The sequence below is a fragment of the Podarcis erhardii genome (assembly GCF_964252035.2).
Source record: "Podarcis erhardii genome assembly, chromosome: 9".
NCBI lineage: Eukaryota > Metazoa > Chordata > Lepidosauria > Squamata > Lacertidae > Podarcis > Podarcis erhardii.
Window position 1 is genome coordinate 1,766,826 of NC_138512.1, and position 26,997 is coordinate 1,793,822.

Consider the following 26,997-nt stretch of genomic DNA (forward strand, 5'->3'; position numbering starts at 1 on the left):
TGGGCACAAGATGTTGGACATAACATTATGATGGCTGACTGGGAACAGTTATGGACCACAGGTATGAAATTTATGGCATGTAATGCCCTAAGAGAGAATTTAATGAAAATGATTTACAGATGGTACATGACACCAGTCAACCTTGCAAAAATTTACCATTTGCCCAAAAATAAATGTTGGAAATGTAATGAGATTGAAGGTACATTTTTTCACCTTTGGTGGACATGCCCAAGGATTAAGACCTTCTGGGAGATGATCTATAATGAAATGAAAAAGGTATTCAAATATACCTTCCTGAAGAAACCAGAGGCCTTTCTCCTGGGCATGGTCGGCCAATTGGTGCCAAAGAAGAATAGAACATTTTTAATGTATGCAACAACAGCAGCAAGAATACTCATCGCGAAGTATTGGAAGACACAAGATCTGCCCACCCGGGAAGAATGGCAGATGAAGTTGATGGACTATATGGAATTGGCGGAAATGACTGGCAGAATCCGAGACCAGGGAGAAGAGTCGGTGGAGGAAGATTGGAGGAAATTTAAAGATTATTTACAGAAATATTGTAAAATTAATGAATGTTAGAAAAATGATGGAATGAAGTTATATGGCTTTAGCAGAAATGTTATAAGGAATTAGGTACAGACGGATTGTAAATGTATTAAAGGGAAAAAACAAGGTTAGAATATGTTAAGATAAATTACAGGACAGAAAACAGAGGAAGATGGAAAGGAATTGCTGAAACAGTTAAGTGAAGTGGAATACAAAAAGGGAGGTGTGAGGAGGTCCCTGAAACAAGTGAATGAAAGTGATGATATCGAAATTATTGGATGTGTTTTTAATTGTTTTTGTTTTGTTTGGTTGATTCAAAGTTTTAGGGTTTGGGTGGTGTGGTGGTGTTTTTGTTTTGTTTTTGTATTGTATTGTCTTGATTTTTCTTTTCTTTTGTAATCTTTAAACGGCTAATAAATATTATTTTTTTTTTAAAAAAAAAACCCTTCCCTCCAGAGGGCTGCCTTCAGATGCCTTCTAAACGTCAGCTAGTTGTTTCGTTCCTTGACGCTCCGCAGGGCGGGCGCCACCACCGAGGAGGCGGCCGAGGATCCAGGGGGTGCAGGGCGACCCCTCGGGGAAGACAAGGCAGGCGGAAGGCGGCCAGAGATGCTTCTGCCCAGCGGGGAGGCCGGGGCGAGACAGGATCAGGCCAGCGAAGGCCTTCCTCGGGCGGCTGCGCTTCGGGGGTCCCCCTCCGAGAGGAGGCCCCGCCTGCCGGGACGCGCGTGCGCAGACGCCCTGCAGGCCGGCGGCCATCTTAGAGGCCCTTCCGCCGCTGAGCGCGGCCTCCGGCATCACGTGACGCGGGCGGCGCCATCTTAAGCCTCGGCGAGCCTCGCCCTCCTCGCCGCCGCGATGGCGTCACAAAGGGGCGGAGCCACGTGGCGCAGGGCGGCGGAGGGAGCGCAGTCGGGAGAGCCGAGGAAGAAGAGGAGGCGGCGGCGGCGGAGGCGGCGGCGCCGGCCATGGGGCAGTGCGGGATCACGTCCTCCAAGACCGTCCTCGTCTTCCTCAACCTCATCTTCTGGGTGAGGCGCCGCGCGAGCGAGGGGGGAGGGCCCCTCCCGCCCCCCGCCCTGTTCCGACACGGATATAAACTACACGTGTGGACGCTGCACACGCGGGGCAGACCCGCCCAGGCCTGAATGGCGAGGGATCCCCGGGGGACGCGGGAGAGGCGGGCCGGGGAGGCGGGCCCCGAAAGAGCCGCCCGGGCCAGCCCCTTCCCCCTCCGGGGCCGGGAGGGATTCGCCGGGCCTCAAATTCTCTTCCCGCCGTTTTCGCTCCCTGGAAGAGTGGTTGGGTTAGGAAAAAAGCCAAGGCCGCCTCAGCAGGCGGGCCTCGTCAGCCGGGGGCCGGAGGAAGAGGCCTGTGGGGACCCGGCTGAGGTCCCGCCCCGTTTGCTTCCCCACTTCATCCTCGGCCATAGTTGGGAGAAGGGAAGCTGCGACGCGGCGCTCTTCTTCCTTGGCGACCGCAGGAGCGCGGGGGAAGGGGGTCTGCCCCCAACTAGGACAGTGTGCGGGGCTGGCAGGGCTGCCATTTAGGATTAGGTCGGGCACAAAGTGTGCACAATTTTCAAGACTGGCCCTGTGTTCTGTTTACATAAATGGTTTGTGCCAAATTTTTATTCCCCCTCATTTAAATTTATATCCAGCTGAGCTCAGACTTTTTTGGGGGGGGGAGGGGCTGTTGTCAATATTAAGGTGATGTGTGCAGGTTAGTAGAACAGCAGTTTAGAAAAAAAATACCTCTAGAAGATGGAGAGATGGGAAGGAAGACATGAGATCAGCATAACCTAACTTAAGGGAATACAATTGAAGAACATGATGGCATGTACAGTATAACCTTCAAGCGCCAGTGGGCTGGAGTTCAAATTACTGTAATGTCAGATTCATTATGCCAGCTGTTTGAAAAAAAGGCTCTGGAATGCGGTAATACTATATTAATAAGCAAAAATAATATTGCTATAAATAGTACTTCTACAGTTCAGTTGTTACCCACTTCTAGTCCTTTCAGTGTTATGTGGCATGTTTCTTTGGCAGCTCTCAGTAAGTTTTTCCTGATTTTCTTCTACTTGTTTTGGTATGGCAGTATGAACAGATGCCAATAAAAAAATACAACATTAGGCAGTTTCAAAGTTTTTAGCTTTGTTTACCAAATAAAAGTAAAATAATCATGCTACGTTAGATCACACTCTAGTCTAGGACATCAGAAAATGTTCCAGTTCAAAGGGAAAAAATATTGTGCTATTTGTACGAATATATATATACACACACTCTCTCTCTCTCCTGGCCTTACCTGGAGATGCCAGGGATTGAATCTGGGACGCTCTGCATGAAAATTGGGTGCCCTGCCACTGGGCAATGATCCTTCTTCATCAAACGTCCCAGATAAGATTAGGGTACAGTAGTTTGCAGCAGCAGAAATATAGTTGCAGACGGAAACATTTGTGCCACAGCTGTTTGTAGATCATAGAGGTGATTTTGTATACAAAGGAAAAGTAGAATTAAAGAAATACAAGTAAAAAAGTCAAAATAAACCAAGCTATAATTTAAAGACTAGAAAAGTAAGCAAACCAGTGTTAGAAACTGGAATAGAAAAGCTATTTGCCTCCTGGAACCTGGGTTACAGGAGCAAAAATAGAATGGCTAGTTACCATCCCCCCCCCCCAGATGTGGGAGCACTTTCAATGTTTTTGAAACACCTGAACACAATTCATATCAGTGACACATTGTTAATATCACATTTTTAAGAGCAATTCTTAATTGGACGCCGCAAACATAAATGGGGCTCTGTCTCAGCAATAGTGGTCCACCATAAGTATTTGTAAACACTAGGGTGGTATGTACAGTGGTGCCCCGCAAGACGGAAAACCCGCTAGACGAAAGGGTTTTCCGTTTTGGAGGCGCTTCGCAAAACGAATTTCCCTATGAGCTTGCTTCGCAAGACGAAAATGTCTTGTGAGTTCCTGCGGGGTTTTTTCCCTCCTCCCCCCCTTTTCCTAAGCCCTAAGCCGCTTATCAGTTGATCCGCTAAAAGCTGCTAAACCGCTAATAGCGCTAATCCGCTAAGCTGTCAATGGTCTTGCTTCGCAAGACGAAAAAACCGCTATACGAAGAGCCTCACGGAATGGATTAATTTCGTCTTGCGAGGCACCACTGTATATATATATGTATGTGTCACACACACACACACACACACACACACACACACACACTTAGCCAATTGTGTTCACAATGGAGTCTCTTCAGCATGTAAAAAGGCTTTCTGGGGAGGGAATGCCAGATGCTCAGCCGCAGAAACCTTGCAGCAGGAAATCTCTGCTTGGTTCCAAGGGGGCTTTCCTGAGTTGCCAAAGGTGCCTGGTTGGTTTCGAACACTGAGGCAAATGCAAGGCTTTTTAAAAACAGTGCCTTATAAAAGATTTCAACCAGACCATTGTGTGCTTAAAGTGCCGAGCAATGTGCTTCTGTAGAAGGCAGGATTTTGAAAGATGTATGGGATACAGTGGACACTATGGTCAGCTTTTCTTTCGCGCTAAGATGAGAAGGGATGGCTCATCCATTGTTTCCAAGTTAGTGTCGCTCTGAAGGCAATATTGCTGCTGAGCTAAGTGCATTGTTCAGTTCTCTGGGAATTTCAGAAAATCTGTAAGCGAAAGATACAAATAGCTTGGCCTGTATCAATTTAGAGCTAGTGGGAAATGTTGCATTTCAAACTACCTGTTGTTGTGTAAAAACATTTGAGTTAAAGCTGTTGTCGATAGGTAATTCTAAGACTCTGGGGAGGCGGAGGCATAGGTAGGTGGGCCTGAGCTGCCCTGGAGTAGCAGCTCCGATATTGACAAAAAAAGTCACTATATATTTCAGGAGGGTTTCTGGTATTCAAATCCATTTTTTTCTACAACTAGGAGAAACTACTGTAGTCTGAAAAATGACAGTGGAAACATGCTTTTTTTCATCACAGGCTAGGGGAAATTAGAAAATTCATCTGCTATTTTAACTGGAGATGGTGCCTCTTTTATATACAAGAATTGGAGCTTGTCAAATTAATAGGCAGTAGGGTTACTAAAGACAATAGAAAAGACTTCCCACAATTCATATGGAATTTATTACCACAGCATGATGGGATGGCTTTAGAAGGCGATTTGACAAATGAGTGGAGGAAGAGAGCACTTTCTGTACTGGAGGCAAATGGAACCCCCTTGTTTAGAGGCAGATGTGCAGGATACAGTTTGCCAGAGGAGGGGTGGGTAAAAGTAAGAAAGGGCAACTGCCTTCATGCCCAGTTTGTGGTTGGCCTCTCTGACAAAGAGGACGCTGGACTAGCTAGATACAGTGGTGCCCCGCAAGACGAACGCCTCGCAAACCGGCTAGACGAAAGGGTTTTCCGTTTTGGAGGCGCTTCGCAAAGCGAATTTCCCTATGGGCTTGCTTCGCAAGACGAAAATATCTTGCGAGTTCCTGCGGGGTTTTTTCCCTTTTTTCCCCCTTTTCCTAGGCCCTAAGCCGCTTATCAGCTGATCCGCTGATAAGCCGCTTATCAGCTGATCCACTAAAAGCCGCTAAACCGCTAATAGCACTAATCCGCTAAGCTAAGCTGTCAATGGGCTTGCTTCGCAAGACGAAAAAACCGCTATACGAAGAGCCTCACGGAATGGATTAATTTCGTCTTGCGAGGCACCACTGTACCCTGCTTTGTATGTTCTTATTACATTTTCACAGGGGCACATTTAGTACAGAATAGGGACACGTTTACTCCCCTAACCCTTGGTCAACCAGTGCATCCTTAGATGTTTTATATCTATCTCACCATGGTTTAATATGTGTAGCTATTAAGATCTTGCTATTTAACAAATTTGATTTAAGAAATGTAAAAACACACCAGAGCATTACAGAACAGACAGTTGGAAGTTCTCTGCAGATTTTAAAAAACTGTTTTCTTGGCGGCTTTTCTACCATACAGCTCTCAAAGGTGTTGCGTTGTACAGAACAATTGCAGCACATTCCTTAATAGCTTTGCGCGTATACTAGTTTAGCTTGGCTCCTGTCTGGGTTCAGCCTAGTGCTGCAAAGGTGCACCAAATAAGATTGATTAGTACCTGAGCCTATGAATTATTACTAAGATTGAAACTTGAGAACTACAGCTAATGTTCTCTCCTCCTCTTCAAAACTGAACTAGTGTAATGTGAACACCATTTGAGAGCAGTGAGCTCCTAAGGCAGAACAAGTGGCTCACAGTTGCTTAGAGGTGCATCAGTTGCTGTTTCTCTTGGGATCTTTCTGGGCACCTTTTCTTTCATGGCAGCCTTGAACTGCATGTAACTTCATCTTGGAAGAAGCTTGCTGTGGGCTGCATTGTTCTTACACAGATCAAGGAAGCTGGTAGTGCTGAAGAGCCAGCTCAAGTTACAAAGTGAACAGAAGAGAATGAGGCTATTGTTGTCCTGCTTACCTTTCTTTCCCATTCTTCCCTCCCCCTCCTCCCCCCCCCATTTCCTCTTGCCACTCATTGGGAGTTTTTTTCAATACTAAGCCAGAGGTTTTCAACCTTTTTGAGTTCCTGGCTCCCTTGACCAGCTACATTTTTTTTGCAGCTCCTCTGTGGAGAAAGCAGTTCTTTAAAGGGCAAAATGCATTTGCAAATGATACCTGTTCCATCTGATTCTGGTAATCTTGGGTCAGAGACTGTATGACTCTGAACACCAGTTCTTGGGACATAATAGCAGAAGAGGGCTTTTGCCTTTATATCCTTCCTATGACATCTGGTTGACTTATTAGTGGAAATGGCACACTGGACAATGTTCCAGCAGGGCATTTCTGTTTTGTGATGCTTTTTACCAAACAACAACTGCTGTAGTTTTGAACTGGATTTCAGTCAAGAGATGAGAATGGGGCTTGTCTCTTAGTATTGACAACCTTTATATGAAGAGAAATGTATTCAGTGTACATGTGTGGACATAATTTGAAGCCCAGGCTGTATCAGTGGTTGCAGTGCCTACAACAGGCATTCCCAAACTGCTTTCCACAAACCATCAGTGGTCAGCAGCTCTATTGACCAGATGCCCCTTAAATCTACGTTACAGACGCAACATTGAAATGTCTAGTCACCTTTTCCCCCTTTAAGATTACAAAGCAAAAAAATGCTTTTTGTATATTGTTGACGTTAATATATTTTACAATTCAGTCACACATTTTACCAATTACAGTAATCTTTTTTTTAAAAAAACACGTGAACTAATACAGTGGTACCTCGGGTTGCATACGCTTCAGGTTACATACGCTTCAGGTTACAGACTCCGCTAACCCAGAAATAGTACTTCAGGTTAAGAACTTTGCTTCAGGATGAGAACAGAAATTGTGCTCTGGTGGCGCGGCGGCAGCAGGAGGCCCCATTAGCTAAAGTGGTTAAGAACAGTTTCAGGTTAAGAACAGACCTCCAGAAGGAATTAAGCACTTAACCCGAGTGACACATTTGTAATATCACATTTGTAATAGAAATTTAATAGCAATTGTTAATTGAACACCACAAAAATAAATGGGGTTCAGCCTCAGCAATAGTGGCCACCCATAAGTATTTGTAAATACTGGGGTGTATGAGTGTAGACAAACACACACACAATCACACAATTTCAATCTCTCTCCTCCCCCTCTCTGTGCCAAATACATTGTTTCATTTTCAGCAAGTACTGCAGCCACAGTACTATTATATCAAAATTAATAGTCTATTATATCAAAATTCTTGGAAGAACAGGCCTAACAGCACAATCCTAACCATTTATACACAGAAATAGATCCTATTGCAATCAAAAGGGCTTACTTTCAGGCATATGGAATTGGGATTGCAACCTAATTATTTTTGAATAGCACCTCTCCAGCAACATGCTTATGAACACTCCTTTCACAAGATACCGTTTTTTTGCAGGACTGCCTGTACAGCTGAGTCTTCAAAATCTTGATACATTAAAGGTTGGGCATACCTGAGATGCCACAATTACCATGGCAAAATAACTATGTAAATGTTAATGCATTTTGCAGATATCCACAATTTGAGAATCTCTTAAAACATTGAAAAATTAATGATAGCACCATCCTCCCCCTCCCCCTTCATGGAGGCTATGTCCACTCAAGAGTGTTTCCTTGTGTAAATGCAGCTAATGGGACCCCATTATTAGAGATTCATCTCAATAAAACAACAAGATGTCAGACTTGTGCTACAGTGGCATAAATGAAGCAAACATTTGTAGACTGCAGCCACCTTCATTACCTACTTGATTTGTAAGTTTAAAATTAAAAAGTATGACAATATCCTTGTGTTCTCTCTAACACAACTGTGTTTCAGTGATGCTGTGCATGCATTTTTTCTGAAGAGCAGAAATGCTGTGCTGGGATAGACCCTGTGTGCTCTGCAAGTTTTGCAGCTGTCTTACAAATGGTTCCGTGATCTCCTGGTGAGCCCTTTCTTTTCCTTCTGCACAGTCAATCTAGAAGCAGGCCTCTCTTTCAGATACTTAAGGGAATCTCCATGGACACAAGTATTTGTACTGGCAACTGAATCCCTGCATGTTTAATGAAGGTGCAGCTAAACACTCGCTTGGGATTTCCTCATGCAAACACACTTAACATTGTTACCCTTGAAGAACCATTAATAACTATGATCAGGTTTGATGGATGGATGAGTGTTTCTGGGCGATGAGTGCAGAGATCAAGTTCTCTCCTGGTAGTTCAGGGACATTGAGTTTTCTGTGAATGGGAGAAAGTAGATACCTTTGCTCAAGCCATAGCCTATGATTGGTAACAATCAAAAGGAATGGTGGTACAGTGGTACCTTGGGTTACAAACACTTCGGGTTACAGACTCCGCTAACCTAGAAGTAGTACCTCAGGTTAAGAACTTTGCCCCAGGATGAGAACAGAAATTGGTCGGCAGCGGGAGGGCCCATTAGCTAAAGTGGTACCTCAGGTTAAGAACGGGTTTCAGGTTAAGAGCGGACCTCCAGAACGAATTAAGTTTGGAACCAGAGGTACCATTGTATTTCAGAGACATGAGTCTTCCCTGTTGGATTGGAAATAATATATTGTGGTATTTTAATTGACTTCAGATTGCCGTTTGACTTCTTAGGAGATAACATGAAAGACTCCCCAAATGTGTGTGACAACTTTGTTTCTAACATCTGCTCTACTTGGAACAGGTATTGCTTTTTTTCTTTAAATAAAAGCCCTTTAATTCTGCATGTTTGGATGCCTCATTCGGAAGTTTCCCTGATTTCTGGCCAGTGTGATTACGTGTTTCTTTAAGCTGGTGTGGGACAGAGCAGAACAACGTGGTGTGACACTGATTTTGCCATACTGATTTAAAAAAATAAATGCGTTCGAAATGATTTCTACAGACATTCCACAGTTGCATTAACTTGAGTCAAACGCATACTTGACTGGCATTATGACTGTGGCATTTGTTAAACAACTTTGATAGCCATGTATGGACCCAATCTAAAGTAGCTGTGGTGGGGCTTTGGCAGGTAGCTCAATGTAGGGTTGGAACACCAGTCAATTAGCTGCCTGTTTTGTGGTTGGGAGTTACCGTATTTTTCCTTCTATAACACGCAGATTTTTTCTTCTAAAAAGGAAGGGGAAATGTCTGTGCGTGTTATAGAGCGAATGTGTGGTCCCTGGAGCCGAAAAATCATGCAAAAATCAAATCGCGGCGCTGCACGCTGCACGGAGAAGCGAAACCTGAAAAGAGGAAGCGGCTGCTTTCCTGCATTCTGCCTCAGGGTCTTACTGCCCACCCTCCTCTGTTTCGTTGCTGTGTTTGCTGAAACGGAACAAAGAGCAGGGAAAGCCCCTCCCCTCCAGGCAAGCTCCGGTGCTGCTGGGGGAGAGGGAGAGAGAGGGGGGAAGGGAGAGGGAGGGGGGAGGGGGAGGGGGGAGGGCGAGAGAGGGGGAGGGAGGGAGGGGAGAGAGAGAGAGAGAGAGAGATGGCTGGCTTGGGTGGGGGGAAACTTTTGCCTTTCTTTCCTCCCTCCCGTTAAATCCCTCTCCTGCATTCTTAGCCAGCTGCTTCTCTGCACACCCCTCTAATGTCCCTTCTTTGTTTTTCCTTCGCTCCCCACTTAAAATGTGGTTACAAAGCATGGATCCACAGGGATCCTCAGGATCTTTGCATTGGGTCACCCCAAATTCACCATCAGATCACATAGCATGTCCATGGCTACAGCCTGCACCAAAAAAATCAGGCACCCACTGTTGCTTGGGGCTGCAGTGGTGCAAAAATGTGGTTTAAAAGCATGGATCCACAGGGATTCTCAGGATCCTTGCATTGGGTCACCCCAAATTCACCATCAGATCACATAGCATGTCCATGGCTACAGCCTGCACCAAAAAAATCACGCACCCACTGTTGCCTGGGGCTGCAATGGTGCAAAAATGTGGTTACAAAGCATGGATCCACAGGGATTCTCAGGATCTTTGCATTGGGTCACCCCAAATTCACCATCAGATCACATAGCATGTCCATGGCTACAGCCTGCCCCCCCAAAATCACGCACCCACTGTTGCCTGGGGCTGCAATGGTGCAAAAATGTGGTTAAAAAGCATGGATCCCCAGGGATTCTCAGGATCCTTGCATTGGGTCACCCCAAATTCACCATCAGATCACATAGCATGTCCATGGCTACAGCCTGCCCCCCCAAAATCACGCACCCACTGTTGCCTGGGGCTGCAATGGTGCAAAAATGTGGTTAAAAAGCATGGATCCACAGGAATTCTCAGGATTTTGGCATTGGGTCACCCCAAATTCACCATCAGATCACATAGCATGTCCATGGCTACAGCCTGCCCCCCCCCAAATCACATACCCACTGTTGCCTGGGGCTGCAATGGTGCAAAAACGTGGTTACAAACCATGGATCCACATGGATCCTCAGGATCTTTGCATTGGGTCAGCCCAAATTCACCATCAGAGCACATAGCATGTCCATGGCTACAGCCTGCCCCCAAAAAATCACGCACCCACTGTTGCCTGGGGATGCAATGGTGCAAAAACGTGGTTACAAACCATGGATGCACAGGGATTCTCAGGATTTTTGCATTGGGTCAGCCCAAATTCACCATCAGATCACATGTCTGTGGCCACAGCATGAAGCACAAAAATGATACATCCACTGTTTCATTCAGAATGTTTTTTCCCTTGTTTTCCTCCTCTAAAAACGATGTGCGTGTTATGGTCAGGTGCGTGTTATAGAGCGAAAAATACGGTATATAGTCCATGAATCGAATAAATACTCTTCCCATAAGAAGCGACCTTTTCAATTGTATTATGGGTTGGTTCCCATCTTTAGAATTTCCTCCTCAGAAAGGCTTGTCTGGCACCCTTCCTTTTCACATGTTAGCTGTTAGCACTGGGTTAAAATGACTTTCTTTACCTTGGTTTTTTATCAACAACGAGGTGCTTTGCTGCTGCTGTTTTGTGGTCCTGGTTTTATTGATACTTGTTTATTTTGTAGTTTTGCTGGATGTTTTGGTTCACTTCAGTTGTAAACGTAACTTGTGAACCCGTTGGATTAAAAAAGCTAGATATGCATGTCTGAATTAAATAAATAAATGCCTTGGGTGTGTGGCTGCTATTGCTGCTGTTCTTGCTTGGGGGCATGAGCAGCTGCCAAGGAAACTTAAAAGTTATTTGAAGTTTGTATTAGGAAATAGAGCCCAGCCAAACAGTATTATAAGAGATTGTGTCAACTATTCTAAAACAGATTTGAATGGATTTTACAGTATTTATTTTTTTAAAAGAGTGGTGTACGATATTTGATAAGCCTAGTCGCTTTTTGCTTATTTCTGCTCCTGATGTTGAGACAGGAGTAGCTACTTTTGCTAAACTTTCATTGAAGTACAGTATGATTTTGGAATGGTTGTTTGCTTCCATTTTTCAAAAGGCCACACCTGAAATAACCCAAAAGAATCAAAACAGCAGCAAAAAAGTGGGAAAACACCACATTACGCTTTTAAATTTTTATTGTGCTGGCAATATTCACAATTCATTTTCAGCTCTGTGATCTTGTTTTATTTTAGTTTTTAAAAAAGAGTTCCTAGACATTGTGTTGTTGCAACTGTAACCTAGGCCTCTTCTTAAAACACTTGCTAGACTTCGGAGAACCACAGGCAATTATAGGCTCTTTATGCATTGCTTAATAACCTGTGGCATATGCTGCCATAGAATGTGCCACAGAATAGGCTGGTTTATGTAGGGGGGTTTTAGGAGCACATTAAAGAAGCATGGATACATCAGTAACTATTAACTATGATGACCAAATGGAACCTCTGAATATTAGACAGGAGGGGAGAGCTGGTTCCTTCATTTTCTGAGTGTCCCAGAAGTGCTGGTCGCTATGAAAAAGGAGGGGGGAGCCGATGCACCCTTTGGGTCAGATTCATTGGACTCTCTTTGTTCTTAAGCTTGCCATTTGCCACTCTGCTCTTGGTGTCCCAGGCTGAGGTGGATTATCTTGATCCATTCCAGTTGGGCTTCAAACTAGTCTTTGGGTGATATTCCATGTGTTTGTCTTGGAGTAGACTTGTCAAAATCAGTGGAACTGTTCTGAGGGTGACCAGTATTGGATATCACCTTATATTTTGACTCTATACCAGAGGGCGACATGATTGCCCTTTTTCCAAGGATCCCAGGATAGCTCCATGGTTCTCGCTCTCTCTTTCCTAGTCTCCACTCCCATGCCTTCTTTTGTCACAATCCTGTGAGTAAACTGCGGTTATGAGTGGCCCCAATCCCCCATGAGCTTCATGTTTGCCTGGAAATGTCAACTGGGATCTTCCTAGTCGTAGCTCAACACTAACAGCTGCACCACACATAGGAAGCTGCCTTACGTTGAGTCAGACTGTTGGTGGGACAGGCAGTGTCTTGCCCTGTGTGTGCCGTGCAGTGTTCAGTGGGTTTTCCGAAGTCTTCAAAATGCTTGATCTTCTCTTGTGCAAACTCAACCCTCTGATTGGCATCATGGGGCCTGGCAGTGTTAGAAACTCGGATATGTTGTTGTTGTTTAGTCGTGTCCGACTCTCCGTGACCCCATGGACCAGAACACGCCAGGCACTTCTGTCTTCCACTGCTTCCCGCAGTTTGGTCAAACTCATGCTGGTAGCTTCGAGAACACTATCCAACCATCTTGTCCTCTGTCGTCCCCTTCTCCTTGTGCCCTCCATCTTTCCCAACATCAGGGTCTTTTCCAGGGAGTCTTCTCTTCTCATGAGGTGGCCATAGTATTAGAGTCACAGCTTCAGGATCTGTCCTTCCAGTGAGCACTCAGGGCTGATTTCCTTAAGAATGGATCAGTTTGTTCATCTTGCTCTCTCAAGATGGGACTCTCAAGAGTCTCCTCCAGCACCATAATTCAAAAGCCATCAATTCTTCAGCGATCAGCCTTCTTTATGGTCCAGCTCTCACTTCCATACATCACTACTGGGAAAACCATAGCTTTAACTATACGGACCTTTGTTGGCAAGGTGATGTCTCTACTTTTTAAGATGCTGTCTAGGTTTGTCATTGCTTTTCTCTCAAGAAGCAGGCGTCTTTTAATTAATGGATAATGAATTGTAATCTGGTACATGGTCCAATATGGCCTACGTAGAGGCTGCTGTCCCATAATCTTCTCTACCTATTTTAAGATTTGGATTGTTGCCAAGATCGCAAAAGTGTTTCCGCTGGTATATTTTAGGCCGCCAGTCATTTTCCAGGCTCAGTTTGAGATGCAGGCTGCTGCCTGCAAACCCCTACATGGTCTTGGCCCAACGTACCTTGGCATGCCGTTCCCTGTGCAGAGACTCCTGCCCATTAGCATCTATGGGTGGCTCTCCAGACAGTTGGTGGTAGCAGATAAATTAATTCAGCTCCCTTCCAAGGGCCTGCTATTAAACAACAACAACAACAACAACAACAACAACGTATACACCACCACCACCACCACAACAACGTATACACAACAACAACAACAACAACAACAACAACGTATAAACAACAACAACAACAACGTATACACAACAACGTATACACAACAACAACGTATAAACAACAACAACAACGTACACCTGGCCAGAGCCGGGCTCAGGGCAGCTAACATCAGTAAAATTACAATAAAAACATAATGTGGGGGACAACAACAAAACAATTTAAAATACAGGTTTATATGCAATTTAAAATGCAGCCTCATTTTAAAGGTAGCCCATGGATCAAAGCCGTAAGGGGAGGGAAAACATAAGGGTCAGACTGAGTCCAAACCCAAGGCCAGGCGGAACAGCTCTGTCTTGCAGGCCCGGCCGAAAGATGTCAAGTCCCGCAGGGCCCTAGTCTCTTGTGACAGAGCGTCCCACCAAGTCACGGCGAGTACTGAAAATGCCCTGGCCCCAGTTGAGACCAATCTAACGACCTTGCGACTTGGGACCTCCAAAGTGTTGTCATTTGTGGACCTTAAGGTCCTCTGCAGTGAATACCAGGAGAGGCGGTCCAGTAGGTACATGGGTCCTAGGCCGCTTAGGCCTTTATAGGTCAAAACCAGCACCTTAAACCTGACCCTGTACTCCACCAGGAGCCAGTGCAGCTGGTAAAGCACTGGATGAAAGTGGTCCTGCGGCAAGGACCCCGTAAGGAGCCTTGCTGCGGCATTCTGCACCCGCTGGAGTTTCTGGGTCAGCTTCAAGGGCAGCCCCATGTAGAGCGAGTTAGAATAATCAAACCTGGAGGTGACAGTCACATGGATCACTGTGGCCAGATCAGGGCGAGAAAGGTAAGGGACCAACTGCTTAATACAGCGGAGATGGAAAAATGCCACCTTTTCTGTGGCTGCAACCTGCACCTCCATGTAAAGGGAGGCGTCAAAGGTTACACCCAAGGTCTTGACAGAAGGCGCTGGCATTAATTGAGCCCCTGCAAGAGATGGGAGTTGGGCCCCCCCAACCCCATGTCGTCCTGACCCAGCCAGAAGACTTCAGGATTTAACTTCAACCAGCTCCCACACAGCCATCCAGCCACAGCTTTCCAAGTCAGTGTGTCCGGGGCCGAGTCAGGGCAGCCGTCCATTAACAGATAAACCTGGGTGTCATCATATTGATGACAACCCAGCCCAAAGCTCCGGACAATCTGGGCAAGGGGGCACATAAAGATGTTGAAAAGCATCAGAGAAAGGATTGCGCCCTGTGGGACTCCACACACCAAGGAGTACTGCGGCGACAACTCCCTCCCTAGGTCCACCCTCTGTCCCCAAACTAAGATAAAGGAGCGCAGCCATTGTCAGACTGTGCCCTGAATGCCCACATCGGCAAAGCTGTGGTCTAAAAGTTTGTGATCGACCACGCCGAAGGCTCCTGACAAATCTGAAAGAATCAGCAGTCCCAACCTGCCTCGATCTAGCTGTCTACGAAGATCATCTGTTAGGGCAACCAGCGCCGTCTCAGTCCTGTAACCATGGTGAAAGCTGGACTGAAATGGGTCCAGAGCCGATGTTTCATCCAGAAACCTACCAAGCTGTTCAGCAACCACTCTCTCAATTACCTTACCTGGGTACGGAAGATTCGAAACCGGGTGGTAATTGGATAGATCTAAAGGATCTAGAGATGTTTTCTTTAAGAACGGATGCACCACTGCTTCCTTCAACTCCCCTGGGAAAGTCCCTGTGCCAAGGGACTGACCAGGGGAGCCTGCACCTCGTCTGGACACGCTCTAATCAGCCAGGACGGGCACAGGTCAAGGGACAAGTGGTGGGTCTTCCAGTTCAGAGGAATCTGTCTACATCGGCAGGGCGTATCCAATTGAAGTGGTCCAATACTGGACCCGAGGACAGTTGAGGAGCCTCCAGTTCTATTATTGTATCCAAATTGGCAGGGAGGTCATGGCGGAGCAGCAAGACTTTCTCTGGAAAAAAGCTTGCAAATGCCTCACAGCTATGGCTCAAATTTGTATTTAAATTTGGCTGTTCCTCTAGGGTTGTTAAAGACCTAATTATTCTAAATAGATGAGCGGGGCGAGAGCTAGCAGATGCAATGGAAGCTGAGAAGTAAAATTTCTTTGCAGCTTTCACTGACATCTATAAGATGTTCTTGAGACTCCGTCGCGAGCACACCGCCAAACTCGCTCTAGCCGTCTGAGGTCCCGCTTCATTTTCTGGAGCTCCTCGGTAAACCAGGGGGCCCAGTTTGAGCGGGGTCACAGAGAGCGCTTAGGTGTGATCGCATTGATGGCTGCCGAGAGCCGGTTATTCCAGTTCTCGACAAGCTCATTTAGTGAGCCGTTAGGGGGAGCAGGGTCCCACAAAGCCTGATTAAATCCATCAGGATCCATCAGCCTTCGCGGGCGAGCCCAAATAGGCTTGCCACCCAAGCGGGGTGGGGGCAGGAAGTCAATCCTGGCTTTCAGAGCATAGTGATCAGACCATGGCACTTCCACAAGAGAGGACATGATCACATCTATACCTGCACCAAAAATCAAATCCAGTGTGTGGCCTGCTTGGTGTGTGGCACCCGAAACAAACTGGGAGAGCCTTAATGTCGCCATGGAAGACACCAGGTCCAGAGCCCGTGAGGAGGGGGTGGCATCAACATGGACGTTGAAGTCCCCCAAAACCATCAATAGGAGTATAGCATCTAGATCAAGGGAAGTAATAGTGCCACTGTCTTCTGCTCTGGTCACACCTCACCTGGAGTACTGTGTCCAGTTCTGGGCACCACAGTTCAAGAAGGACACTGACAAACTGGAACGTGTCCAGAGGAGGGCAACCAAAATGGTCAAAGGCCTGGAAACAATGCCTCTAGTCAATGCTTTTTGAAATTAAGTACCATTCGGTACAACTGAGGTGTAATAGTAGCACATACTGAGCAGCGTTAATTCAGATTCACATTATGCAAGGATAGTATCTTGCAATAAGATTATAGTGCTTGTGCCACATAAAAACATTAGCATAATAAGATTTCAGGCTTGTGGTTTCATTTGGTTCTTTATCACTCAACACAATGGTCTCCCTATCTGTTTTAATAAATTAGACTGAGATTTAAATGAACCTTTTGCCTGCCTAGTTTACATTTTGGGGAGACTTGGGCAGCTGGATGTTAAGCTTCTTTCTGATGGCAGGATGGAAGTGTTGGGAGGTTCCTATAGCCCTTGTACTTCTTTTCTGGAGCAACACTGCAGTAATCTGTAGTAGCAATGCAGAGAACTAGACCCTTGGAAGCAAACAGCATCAGCAACAGCTGAGTTTTCAGTGGCCTGGAGAAGCCGGCATTAGGGAACTACAGGGTAGCTTGCAGGAGAGCCAAGATGGTGGAGGGAACTAAGTTCATGGGACAGGTGTAAAGACAGATGTGTGTCCCTTGCAAATGGGCACCAGTGGGGAACATCCATTCTCCATATTTGGGGCCAGCCTGTCTTCATCTTGCACTTTTGCTTAGAACTTTAGCCCTTGATTACGGTTGCTACCACAGAATGTCTAGGCACCCTTTTTGCAATGGAGTTATTATTATTATTATTATTCCACTTTATATTTTAAAGAACACATCTCAAAGCGGTTTGCAACACATTAAAATATCAAATAAAACAATCCAGAATAAAAGAAATTCAAACTGCAAGGGAAATATTTCAGATCCTCCTGTTTTCTGTAGCCTGGCATCCAGAGATCTCCACATGGTTGCAATTGGCCCTGTGCCAGTCACAAAACACGCCTGGCGCCAGGGTGATTTCTAACACTGCCCACAGTGGATCTTTGCATTGGTAGTTAATGGTGATATGGTGGTTTATAATCCAGGACAGGCCCGTCTCCACAATTCCCGCTTTCAGGCAGTGTTTGAAATTAACCAGGGTGCCTGGGAACCGTTCTAATGAGACTCAGCCAAGATTTCTGGTCGCTTGATTTGCACCAGTCTGTGAGAAGCAGAGAAACTTCATTCTTTTCTGGCTGCAGTGCCACCTGAACCCCACCCTGCTTCCTTCAGAAGGACTCCTTGGGCGTCATGAAGGGGGCCGGTGTGAAACCTCAAGCTGAGGAGCCTCCCCTCCATAGCTGTCAACTTACAGATTTGAAAATAAGGGACCAGCAGCCTTGAAAATAAGGGACCAGCAGCCTCACCTGTTCCAGGCACTCCAGTCTTCCTGTCCTCCTGCAGTCTGGTCAAACTCATGCTGGTAGCTTCGAGAACACTGTCCAACCAACTTTGTAACCAGAGGTTCAACTGAATAGAATCTGAATCACATGCACCACAAGGCCTATGCAGCCTCAACTTAAGATGGCTCCCCGGCCTGGCTTGCACCGCAAAGTTTGCAGCAGCACGGGCAACAAAATGGCGTCCAGCATTCAAAAACCTCCTCAGCTTGCATTAACTAGCCACACACAAGGCATTCAAGCTCCACCCCCCCAGTCGTTCTTAGACTTCTTATTGGGTAAGCAACACAGCCAAGCAACACAGTTGGAGCCTCCCTCCTCCCTGGCCGACAGGGAGGGAAGGAGAGGAGCTGCTTCCTTTGAAATTTAAGGGACATCTATCAATAAGGGACAGCAGCGGGACATGGCGCTGGAATAAGGGACTGTCCCTTCAAATAAGGGACACTTGACAGCTATGCTCCCCCCCCCCCCAGCCGCGTGGCTGGCCGGATGGGGTGGCTGCCTGGTGGAAGCAGAGAGGAGCTGCGGTTTTTTAAAGATTGTTGTTGTTGTTGTTGTTGTTGTTGTTGTTGTTGTTGTTGTTGTTATTGTTATTAACTTAGCCCAGGCAAGAGGAGTTGGTAGGGAAGAGCAGCTTGCAGCTCCGGCCATGAGGGGGCTTCCACGTGGGGCTGTCCCTTTCGCTCCGTATCCCCTCACTCACATCCACTGAAACGGACGCCAGTCCTGCTCGCTCTTGTGAAACTCCTTCCTTGAACCTGCCAGAGGAATGGGCTTGTCTGCTGCAGCAGCAGATTCTGTAGGGACACCCTGAAAGGAGGGGGGGGGGAGAGGAAGAGGAGAAATTGGGCCCCTGAGCAGCAACTCTGTGTCTGCTTGCTTGGTGTGTGTGTTTTTGTGTGTAAGGAAGAGAAAAAGAGTAGTGTGTGTACACGCACACACACACACACACACACTCACTATCTCTATATATAGTAGCACTGCCTGCCTGCCTGCCTGTTGGGTTTTGCATTTCTCTCTCATCTTAAGGGAGGCTCCAAAACAGCTGGGCGTCTGCCTCATACTTCCACCCTTTCTTTCCCTGAGGCAGAGGGAATGAATCACACACCCAAAAGTCTAAAGTCCTAATCAATTGAAAATGAAAAGGCAGCCAATAAAAGCACTCCAAAAATCTTCACAAAACCAGGCACAGATGCTAATGGACCAGGGAGCCCAAGACAAAAAGAAGGGAGGGGGAGAGTAGTACAGTGGTACCTCGGGTTAAGTACTTAATTCATTCTGGAGGTCTGTTCTTAACCTGAAACTGTTCTTAACCTGAAGCACCACTTTAGCTAATGGGGCTTCCTGCTGCCACTGCGCCGCCGCTGCACGATTTCTAATCTCATCCTGAAGCAAAGTTCTTAACCCGAAGTAATATTTCTGGGTTAGCGGAGTCTGTAACCTGAAGCGTATGTAACCCGAGGTACACTGTATAATTTTATGGAATTCAAACTGTAATACAATAAATACAATTTATAAGAAACAAAAGAAGCAATTTGGGTACCATTTGGAAAAAGAAAAGGGTTGTTTCCAATCCTGATCTGGAGGCTGCCTTCTACTTGAAAGTAAATCCCTACAGTTCAGTGGGGTTTCCTCCCAAGTAAAGTGTGCATGGATGGGGACCTCAATGGCTAAAGCTGTGTGTGTGTAAGAGAGAGAGAGAGAGATTATTAAGGCTAGGGTAAAAGGGCACATATTAGATATCTAAATATTTATCTACACACACACATATGTTGGTATTTGTAAATATTAATTATTCAAATGACTTACGGTTTTGGCCATTTTTACAGGGTCTGAGCCCCATTTACGTTTATGGTGTCCAATTAAGAATTGCTTTTAAACATGTGATATTAAAAGTGTGTCACTGGTGTGAATTGTGAATTAGTTCATGCATTTCAAAAAAAAAACAAATATAAAGTGTTGCTGAACTGTGAAGAAAAGGCAATTAGCCACTTATGTTTTTTGTGGCCGTAGCCTAGGTTCCAGGAGCCGTGTGGCAAATAGCTGTTCTATCCCAGTTTCTAACACTCCTTTCAGGTAGACAATCCTAGTTGTCCTCAAGAACATAGATTTGAAGACATCCGGCAAAGTTGCTTACACTGAAGCCAGACGTTGCAGGTGGTTCTGGCCAAAAGGTGGTGCCTGACAGCTCTAGTGCTGTAAATTGAAAGCAACAGATATAATGGAGTTTTTCTAGTACGTGTCCTGAAGAATGTTAACTGCTTGATGAATATCCCATGTAGGATCAGACTTGGGACCTATGGTGTGATCCTGTGCAAATTGATTTGTGGAACTTAACCCACTGTACCTGAGGCTGTGTGAGAGCACCTCTTTATGTGTATGGAGGTTAGAAAAACATTCACCAGCATTAATGCTGCTGGTATTGGTGTGGGATGTAATCCACTGGGAGCAGTCAAATACTGGGAGCAGTCAAATACAACATTCCTTGTTTTTCTAGAGTGGACATGCAAGGGAATGTTTGGTCCAGCCAGTTGAAACTTCCTGTTCCTCCTGGCCTGGAGCATCCTTCTTTTCATGCAACTAGTAGGTGGGTGTGACCTTTCCAGACCCGAGAAAAGGCCAAGTCATGCACCCACCTCTCTCTTTTCCATCTTCCTTTCGTCCTGTGAACTGCCGGACTGATAACTGCAGTCACTAGGTCAACCCTTATGGGATAAACCTGTTAGTATAAGTTTGTAACTTTAAGCCTAAAGCCTGCCTTCAGGGATCACACTGTGCTTTGCCTGATCGTGAGTAAACTTTCTTTTTGTTAATTATGAATAAGACACTGGTGTCTTTATTCTTTTAGGAGGGATTCAAGGGGTTTTACCAGGAAAATATTAGAACACATTTCAATCTGGACAGGCCAGATCGAATTGCGTATTGTCAAGAAACTCACACAAGTTTGCAACAAGTTTTCTGCTGTGTAAAGGAACTTGCTAGTGCAATTTAGCAAGGATGTTAATAAACAATATATCCTCTCCTGCCACCCTGAACGTTTCAACAGTTGGAAGTGGAAATAATTTTGCGCTATTAGCACAATCAGCAGCTTGAGTTGGAAGTTTGCTGGGTTTGGGCAATGGGGCTTAAGTTGGCAATGACCTTCGGTGCAGTCGCAATGAATAATATATAACGTAGCTTTTCTGGTTTCTGGGATTGAGGAATATCAGTTCCTCAAGTTGAGAGGGGAAGGAGTTGGTGCATTTCCCATCTGCTAGAAAGTAGGTCGTTAATTGTCAGGGATGTAATGCTTAGCACCTCAATCCTTAGTAGAAGCTTTGTGTGTGAGGCAATTAATAGCATCTCATGCTGAAGTTTGCTGCGGTTCATGCTTAACCAGTAGCTTGTATTAAGTGGTTATGATTGCAACCATAGATTTGCATAATGCTGCATTTAGTTTGGTATTACTGAGCTACAGCATAACCTGTAAAGAAATCACCCCATAAAATATTTGTATATTTGTTGAGCAGAAGCCTGAAAACCTGTGTGTGTTTGCACAAATACACACAACCCAAGTGTTAGGCTAAAAGGAATTCTGATCTTACCTCCCTTTTTTTTGCAGGCAGCAGCTGGCATCTTGTGCTACGTGGGAGCCTATGTCTTCATCACATACGATGACTACGATCACTTCTTTGAAGATGTTTATACACTCATCCCTGCAGTGGTTATCATAGCAGTGGGGACACTTCTCTTTATCATTGGTTTGATTGGCTGTTGTGCCACGATCCGGGAAAGCCGCTGTGGACTCGCTACAGTAAGTCTGATGTTTGGAAAGGGTTTTCTGTTTGACACACTGGCAAGCATTTCCTCAGAACTGCCAGTGTGTTTTGGAGCCTAATAGTTGCTGTAAATGCTACCTGTCTTTATCATAAAATAATTGCTTCTTGAAATGCACCATTTGGAATGCTGAGTCAGCTTCCTAAGCTTAGTGTACCTTGTCTAAAGAAGCTGTATGCTGAACTTGACGACCATTTTGATGTTTTTGAAATGGCGTGTTTGCTTCCTCAAATTACCGGCAAAGACTCTTTAACACAATGGGTATTGAGTGCATTCACCATTAGCGAAGGACTTTATTAGATTATCTGGGTGTAACCTATAAATAGCATAGTTATATCTTCACAGAACTGTAAGTTGCCAACATAACATGTTTTTTCTTGCAGTTTGTGATCATCCTTCTGTTGGTTTTTATCACTGAAGTTGTGGTGGTTGTTCTGGGCTATATCTACAGAGCAAAGGTAGTTGTCTCTTCTTAAGTGCTAAGTATTGTGGTTAACTGTGCTTAGGATTCTGTAGCATTGTATTTCTGATAAATAAAATTGCTGGAGGCTATTGGAATGGAATTATAGATGTAAAAATAAAGTGGGCACATGCTAAGAAAAGTATTTTAAAATTTCAAAGAGATAAAAAGCTAGAGAAAAATAAGGTAGTAAGCAAAGAATTTGGATGACTGTAGCTAACAGAATCCTTCAACCTTGGCGTTATCAGTACCACGCTCTAACCTGCTGAGCTATCCAGGAAGTTACTACTGTATGCCCAGCTGCTGTTCTTATGGCATTCTATTCTGCCTTTGTAGAAATTTCTAAAAACAAAAACCCTAGGGTTAACACTGAACTAGACCCACAGAAATTTCACTAATTTCAAAGAGCTGGATGAATTTTAAACAAATGTACAGTATTAAAATGTGTTTTTTAACATCGTACATCATTTGTTGCTTGTTGCGGGGCCTCAAACTCTTACTGGTCTCTCCAGTTTTTTATGGTCAGATGCTTACTGTTTAATATGTTTGTGTACTGTTGTTTTGTGAGTTTTCAGTTGCGTTTTTGTTTACTGGTATTGTTTGTTATTCTACACCACTTAGAAATTTTTTCAATATTAAGTGTTTATAAATGCTTTTAAGTAAATCATAAAATCATGGAATTGTTCAGTTGAAAGGGACCACCTCAGTTGATAAGTAGATTTCAGTTTTAAAAATTTCCCAAAGCTTTTCCCTTGGTTGAGGGAGGGTAGAAGCGAAGGAGACCAGAAAATGCACGAGGGTTGCAGACATACCAGCTTCCACACTAGAAGGCTGCTGTTTGCCTTCACCCCATCCATTAGTCTTCAACCCATCTTTGCCCCATTTGGGGGCCCCACTTAGATCAGGCTTTGACCAGGTAGTGAGAACCAGCCAAGCCAATCAGCTTGAAGCCTTTGCCCTCCAGCTGTTTTGAATTCCATTCAGCCCCCCCCCCCCCGGCCAGCATGGCTCAATGGACCAGGATGGTCAGAGTTGTAGTTCAAAGCATCTGATCAGACCCAGGTTGGGCAAGGCTGGTAGAGGCCACCATTTCCAAATGGTGAGTCAGAGCAATACAAGCAAATACAGTTGCTTCCAGCTTGGGTGTTGCATTCAAGGTACAGCAGCCTTGCTCTTCCTATGGCAATAGCCGTCTTGTGAGTGAGAAAAGCCCAAAGTCACCACCTGCCTTGCTTCAGAAGGTGAGGGCCCCCTAAGCGATGCATCAGGGAACTATACCTGTACACACTGATCAATAGACTCATAGAGGGAATGGGGGCTCAGCAGGCCTCTAAATGGGATAACTTTAGAAAAGAACTTGCACTTGTTTGTTTTAATAGGTGGAGGCTGAAGTCGATCACAGTATTAAGAAGGTGTATGACACGTATAATGGAACTAACCCGGATGCTGCGAGCCGTGCCATTGATTATGTGCAGAGGCAGGTGAGAGCCAATGTAAACACTGTCAAGGCAAGCACTGTCCTGCTTCCTGAAAAGGGAAGAAGTCCACATTTACAGCTCCTGGCTTGTTGCTTTCTATAAGATAGTATTCCTCTTTTCCCTTCCCAACAATGCTAGGGAGGATGCTGTCAGAAGGGGTCTTCTGTTTCAGTTCTTGCAGGCATTTTGCTTTCTGTGCAGAAGGAAATTTTGAGTGTGGAGCAGCATTTCATCACAAGCTCCTGCCTGTAGCCTGATCTGGGGAAGCCCAGGCTTACCACCTCAGTGAGAACTGGCCTAAGTCTCTGGCCTGGAAGCAGCTGGAGGCACTCTGTGCATGATGTTGCTCACGTAGAAGGGTGCAGGTGTATTGTTCACACATGCTTTATGTGCTGAAGTACGTTAGTTGGAAGATACCCAATTGCTGCTCATCTTTCGAGATAGGAAGAAGTCTTTCTTTCTGAAGTAAGCAGAGGAATCCTGGGACATGCTGCCTCGCCCCACAGACCTTTATGCTTTGCTAAATATGTATCCCTTTTTAGTGAGCACAATTTGATTCACTGAGGGAATTTTTCACCCTTTCTCTCCTTCTTTGTAGCTGCGCTGCTGTGGGATCCGCAACTACAGTGACTGGGAGACCACAAACTGGTTCAAAGAAACGAAAAACAACAGTGTCCCTCTCAGCTGCTGTAAAGCCACCAGCAGCAATTGCACAGGAAGTTTGACTCACCCCACAGACCTTTATGCCGAGGTGAATAGCTCTTTTGCTTAAGCTACAAAATTTGCAAGGAAAAGGAGCCACTCTGTGAGGTAGGCTAGGCTGGGGGTGCGCGGGCGGACCTGATGCAAGGCCATCCAGCCAGCAAGGCAAAGGTGGCTCTGAACCTAAATGGTCTCATATTTTGTCTGCCATAGCCTGCTGACTATTACATATTGGCTAGCAAATACCTTAATTGGGACCTATGGTTCCATTAGAACCTATGAACCCCCCCCCATATGCATATTTTTCTTTTCTCTTGGAAAATTCAGGTATGTGATAACACTTCTGTAAGGGTTTTGCACTGTGTTTTCACCCAAGTGATTTGTATGTGAGTCCTCATATGCTAAAACAAAATGCTATAAAACCCAGGTTATCACAGTGTAGAAAAGGATGATACCAGCAGCGCCATCCGTAAAAGGGTTCCGTGGAGAAGCACAAGTGCCAAGACCTGCTGTTGCAGGCAGTGCATCTCAGCCCTCTTCTAAGGCAGCAACTGTAAGCAAGGGCTTGAGGACAGCTGTTTGTTTCTTGCCTTTCTGGTTAATGCTTAGAACAGCCAAGGCTTCCCTTTTGCCTGGCAAGAGTACAGAGGACACTGGAGGGCAGAGAGAGCAGTACACACAATCTGCAGTTTTCTAAGCTTCATAAATCTAACAGATAGCAAAGGGTTTGGATTGAGGAGAGGGGTGTCCCAGAATGTAGCATAAGCATTTTAGAAGAGAAATACTACCGCTAACAGCACCACTGGCTTGTTCTTTTTCCTTAAGGGATGCAAGGCTTTGGTTGTAAAGAAACTACAAGAGATCATGATGTATGTTATTTGGGCAGCTCTGGCATTTGCTGCCATCCAGGTAAGACTTAAAATATATAACTTTTGATGTGTGTGTTCTCCATCTCCTACAGAGATTTCTACAAAGCTTTCCCATTTTCTCTGTATTCTTCTGACCAGGTTTACCAGGCAAAAAAACCCTCAAATATCATTCTGTCTCCATACATGATGGTTCTTAAATGGCCTCATCTCAATATGGGCATTTCTGGAATTGCCAACACTGTTTCTTCAAAGACTGGTTAAACAGTGTGTTGAACTAAGCACACAAACATCTGCACAGAACAACTAGTCCTGAAGTATTGACAAAAGTGATATTACACATGGGACTATGCAATGTGCCCTTCCCAAAACTGGATGGTTAAACATCCAGTTCCGGAACAGATTGAAGTATGCCGGCAAGCAAAGAGGCTTTGCCTGTTGGCACAGTCCCATCCCTGGTGGGGGCAGGGAGTAAGATGCCAGAAGGATTATTCTCTCACCTATGTCCTTGTCCATCACAAGCTGTTCCAAGAAGCCAGGCAGGGAAAGGGTGTTTGCAGTGGATTCTCCTCCCACCAGGCCTTCCCATGTGGACTGGTTTTCATTAAACCACATCCATCTGACACCAGGTGTGGGAACAGGGAGAATCGGCACCACACCAAGTCTTCATTGCCGAGTCTTCATTTTTCCTTTGCAAGAGATATTCTTTCAAAGATTTTTCTTTGCAGCCTCTGCTTCAGTTCAAGGTGGGCTGCAAAGGAAGAGTTACCTGACATCAGGTAATTGACAAGTGAACAGCTCCGCCCACATGTTCAGATGACCCAGAGGGAGAATTTTGAATCTGGCTTATCAACCAGATAAGCACTTTCCTCGAGTCCAATTTACCTGGTGGTGGTTCATGCTGAAAAGGCATCAACACAAATCAGAAGTTTGAACCTTTACCCTCTTTGCAATAATTTTAGATGTACCATTTTAGCATGTTATGTTTGAGAGGAAACTGATCTCCAGTGAAATTCTCAGATTTTATAAAAGCTGTAGTCAGGGTGCCAAACACTACTAAATACTTGAGTGTGTTTGAACATCAAGATCTGCACAGATACACAGATGCTGTACTTTCTTATATTAAAGTGTGCACCGATAATGTAACAACAGAGAGGTGCATCAGAGTCTATGGGAACTGCAAACCCTGGATGACTGCTGAAGTAAGGTCACTCCTGAAAGCTCGGGAAACTGCCTTCAAGGCAGGGAACATAGATATATACAGAGGGGCAAGAATAAAGCTCAGGAAAGGTATTAAGGCGGCAAAACAACAATATAAGCTTAGGGTGGAGAATTGCCCTAGCTGATAACAACAGGAAACAAGTGTGGCAGGGACTGCAGCATCTAACCAACTACAAAGGCAATACGAGGAACACTGTTAAGGCTGATGATTTGTTGGCAGAGGAGCTGAACATCTTTGCCCCCTATGAGGTAAAAAGATCAGGTATCATAGCGCCTGCCTGCCAGCCTACAAACTCTCAGCCACTTATTCTGTATGACCATCAAGTAAAAGCTGCAATGAGGGCGGTGAATCCCAGTAAAGCTGCTGGTCCAGATGGGGTGCTGGGGATAGTGGTAAAAAACTGTGCCGATCCACTAGCAGGGGTCTTGACAAGGATTTTTAACATCTCTCTGCAAACGGCTTGTGTTCCATCATGTTTGAAAGCAGCCACCATTGTCCCAGTCCCAAAGAAAACAGCAACTAACTGCCGAAATGACTACAGACCTATTGCACTGACACCTGTAGTGATGAAATGCTTTGAGAGATTGGTCCTTCAACACCTTAGGACATGTTTTCCACTGGATTTTGATAAACATCAGTTCACCAATAGGAGAAACAGGTCAACAGATGATGCCATAGCTACAGCCTTTCACCTTGCGGCGAGTCATCTGGAGAGACCGGGGAATTATGTTACAATGTTGTTTATTGATT

The 26,997-nt window shown here is 45.3% G+C and overlaps 1 protein-coding gene across 2 annotated transcripts in view; it reads left to right on the top strand.

Moving 5' to 3' along the window:
- The first annotated feature begins 1,419 nt into the window (after positions 1 to 1,419).
- Positions 1,420 to 26,997, top strand: part of TSPAN3 (tetraspanin 3) — a 28,292-nt gene continuing 2,714 nt past the window's right edge. For both annotated transcript variants that reach the window (XM_081876471.1, XM_081876472.1), the window contains exons 1-6: positions 1,420 to 1,580; positions 21,305 to 21,496; positions 21,903 to 21,977; positions 23,359 to 23,460; positions 24,056 to 24,208; positions 24,985 to 25,068. In XM_081876471.1, coding sequence (XP_081732597.1) covers positions 1,518 to 1,580; positions 21,305 to 21,496; positions 21,903 to 21,977; positions 23,359 to 23,460; positions 24,056 to 24,208; positions 24,985 to 25,068 — 669 coding nt within the window. In that variant the 5' untranslated portion in view covers positions 1,420 to 1,517. The remainder of the gene's footprint in view (positions 1,581 to 21,304; positions 21,497 to 21,902; positions 21,978 to 23,358; positions 23,461 to 24,055; positions 24,209 to 24,984; positions 25,069 to 26,997) is intronic.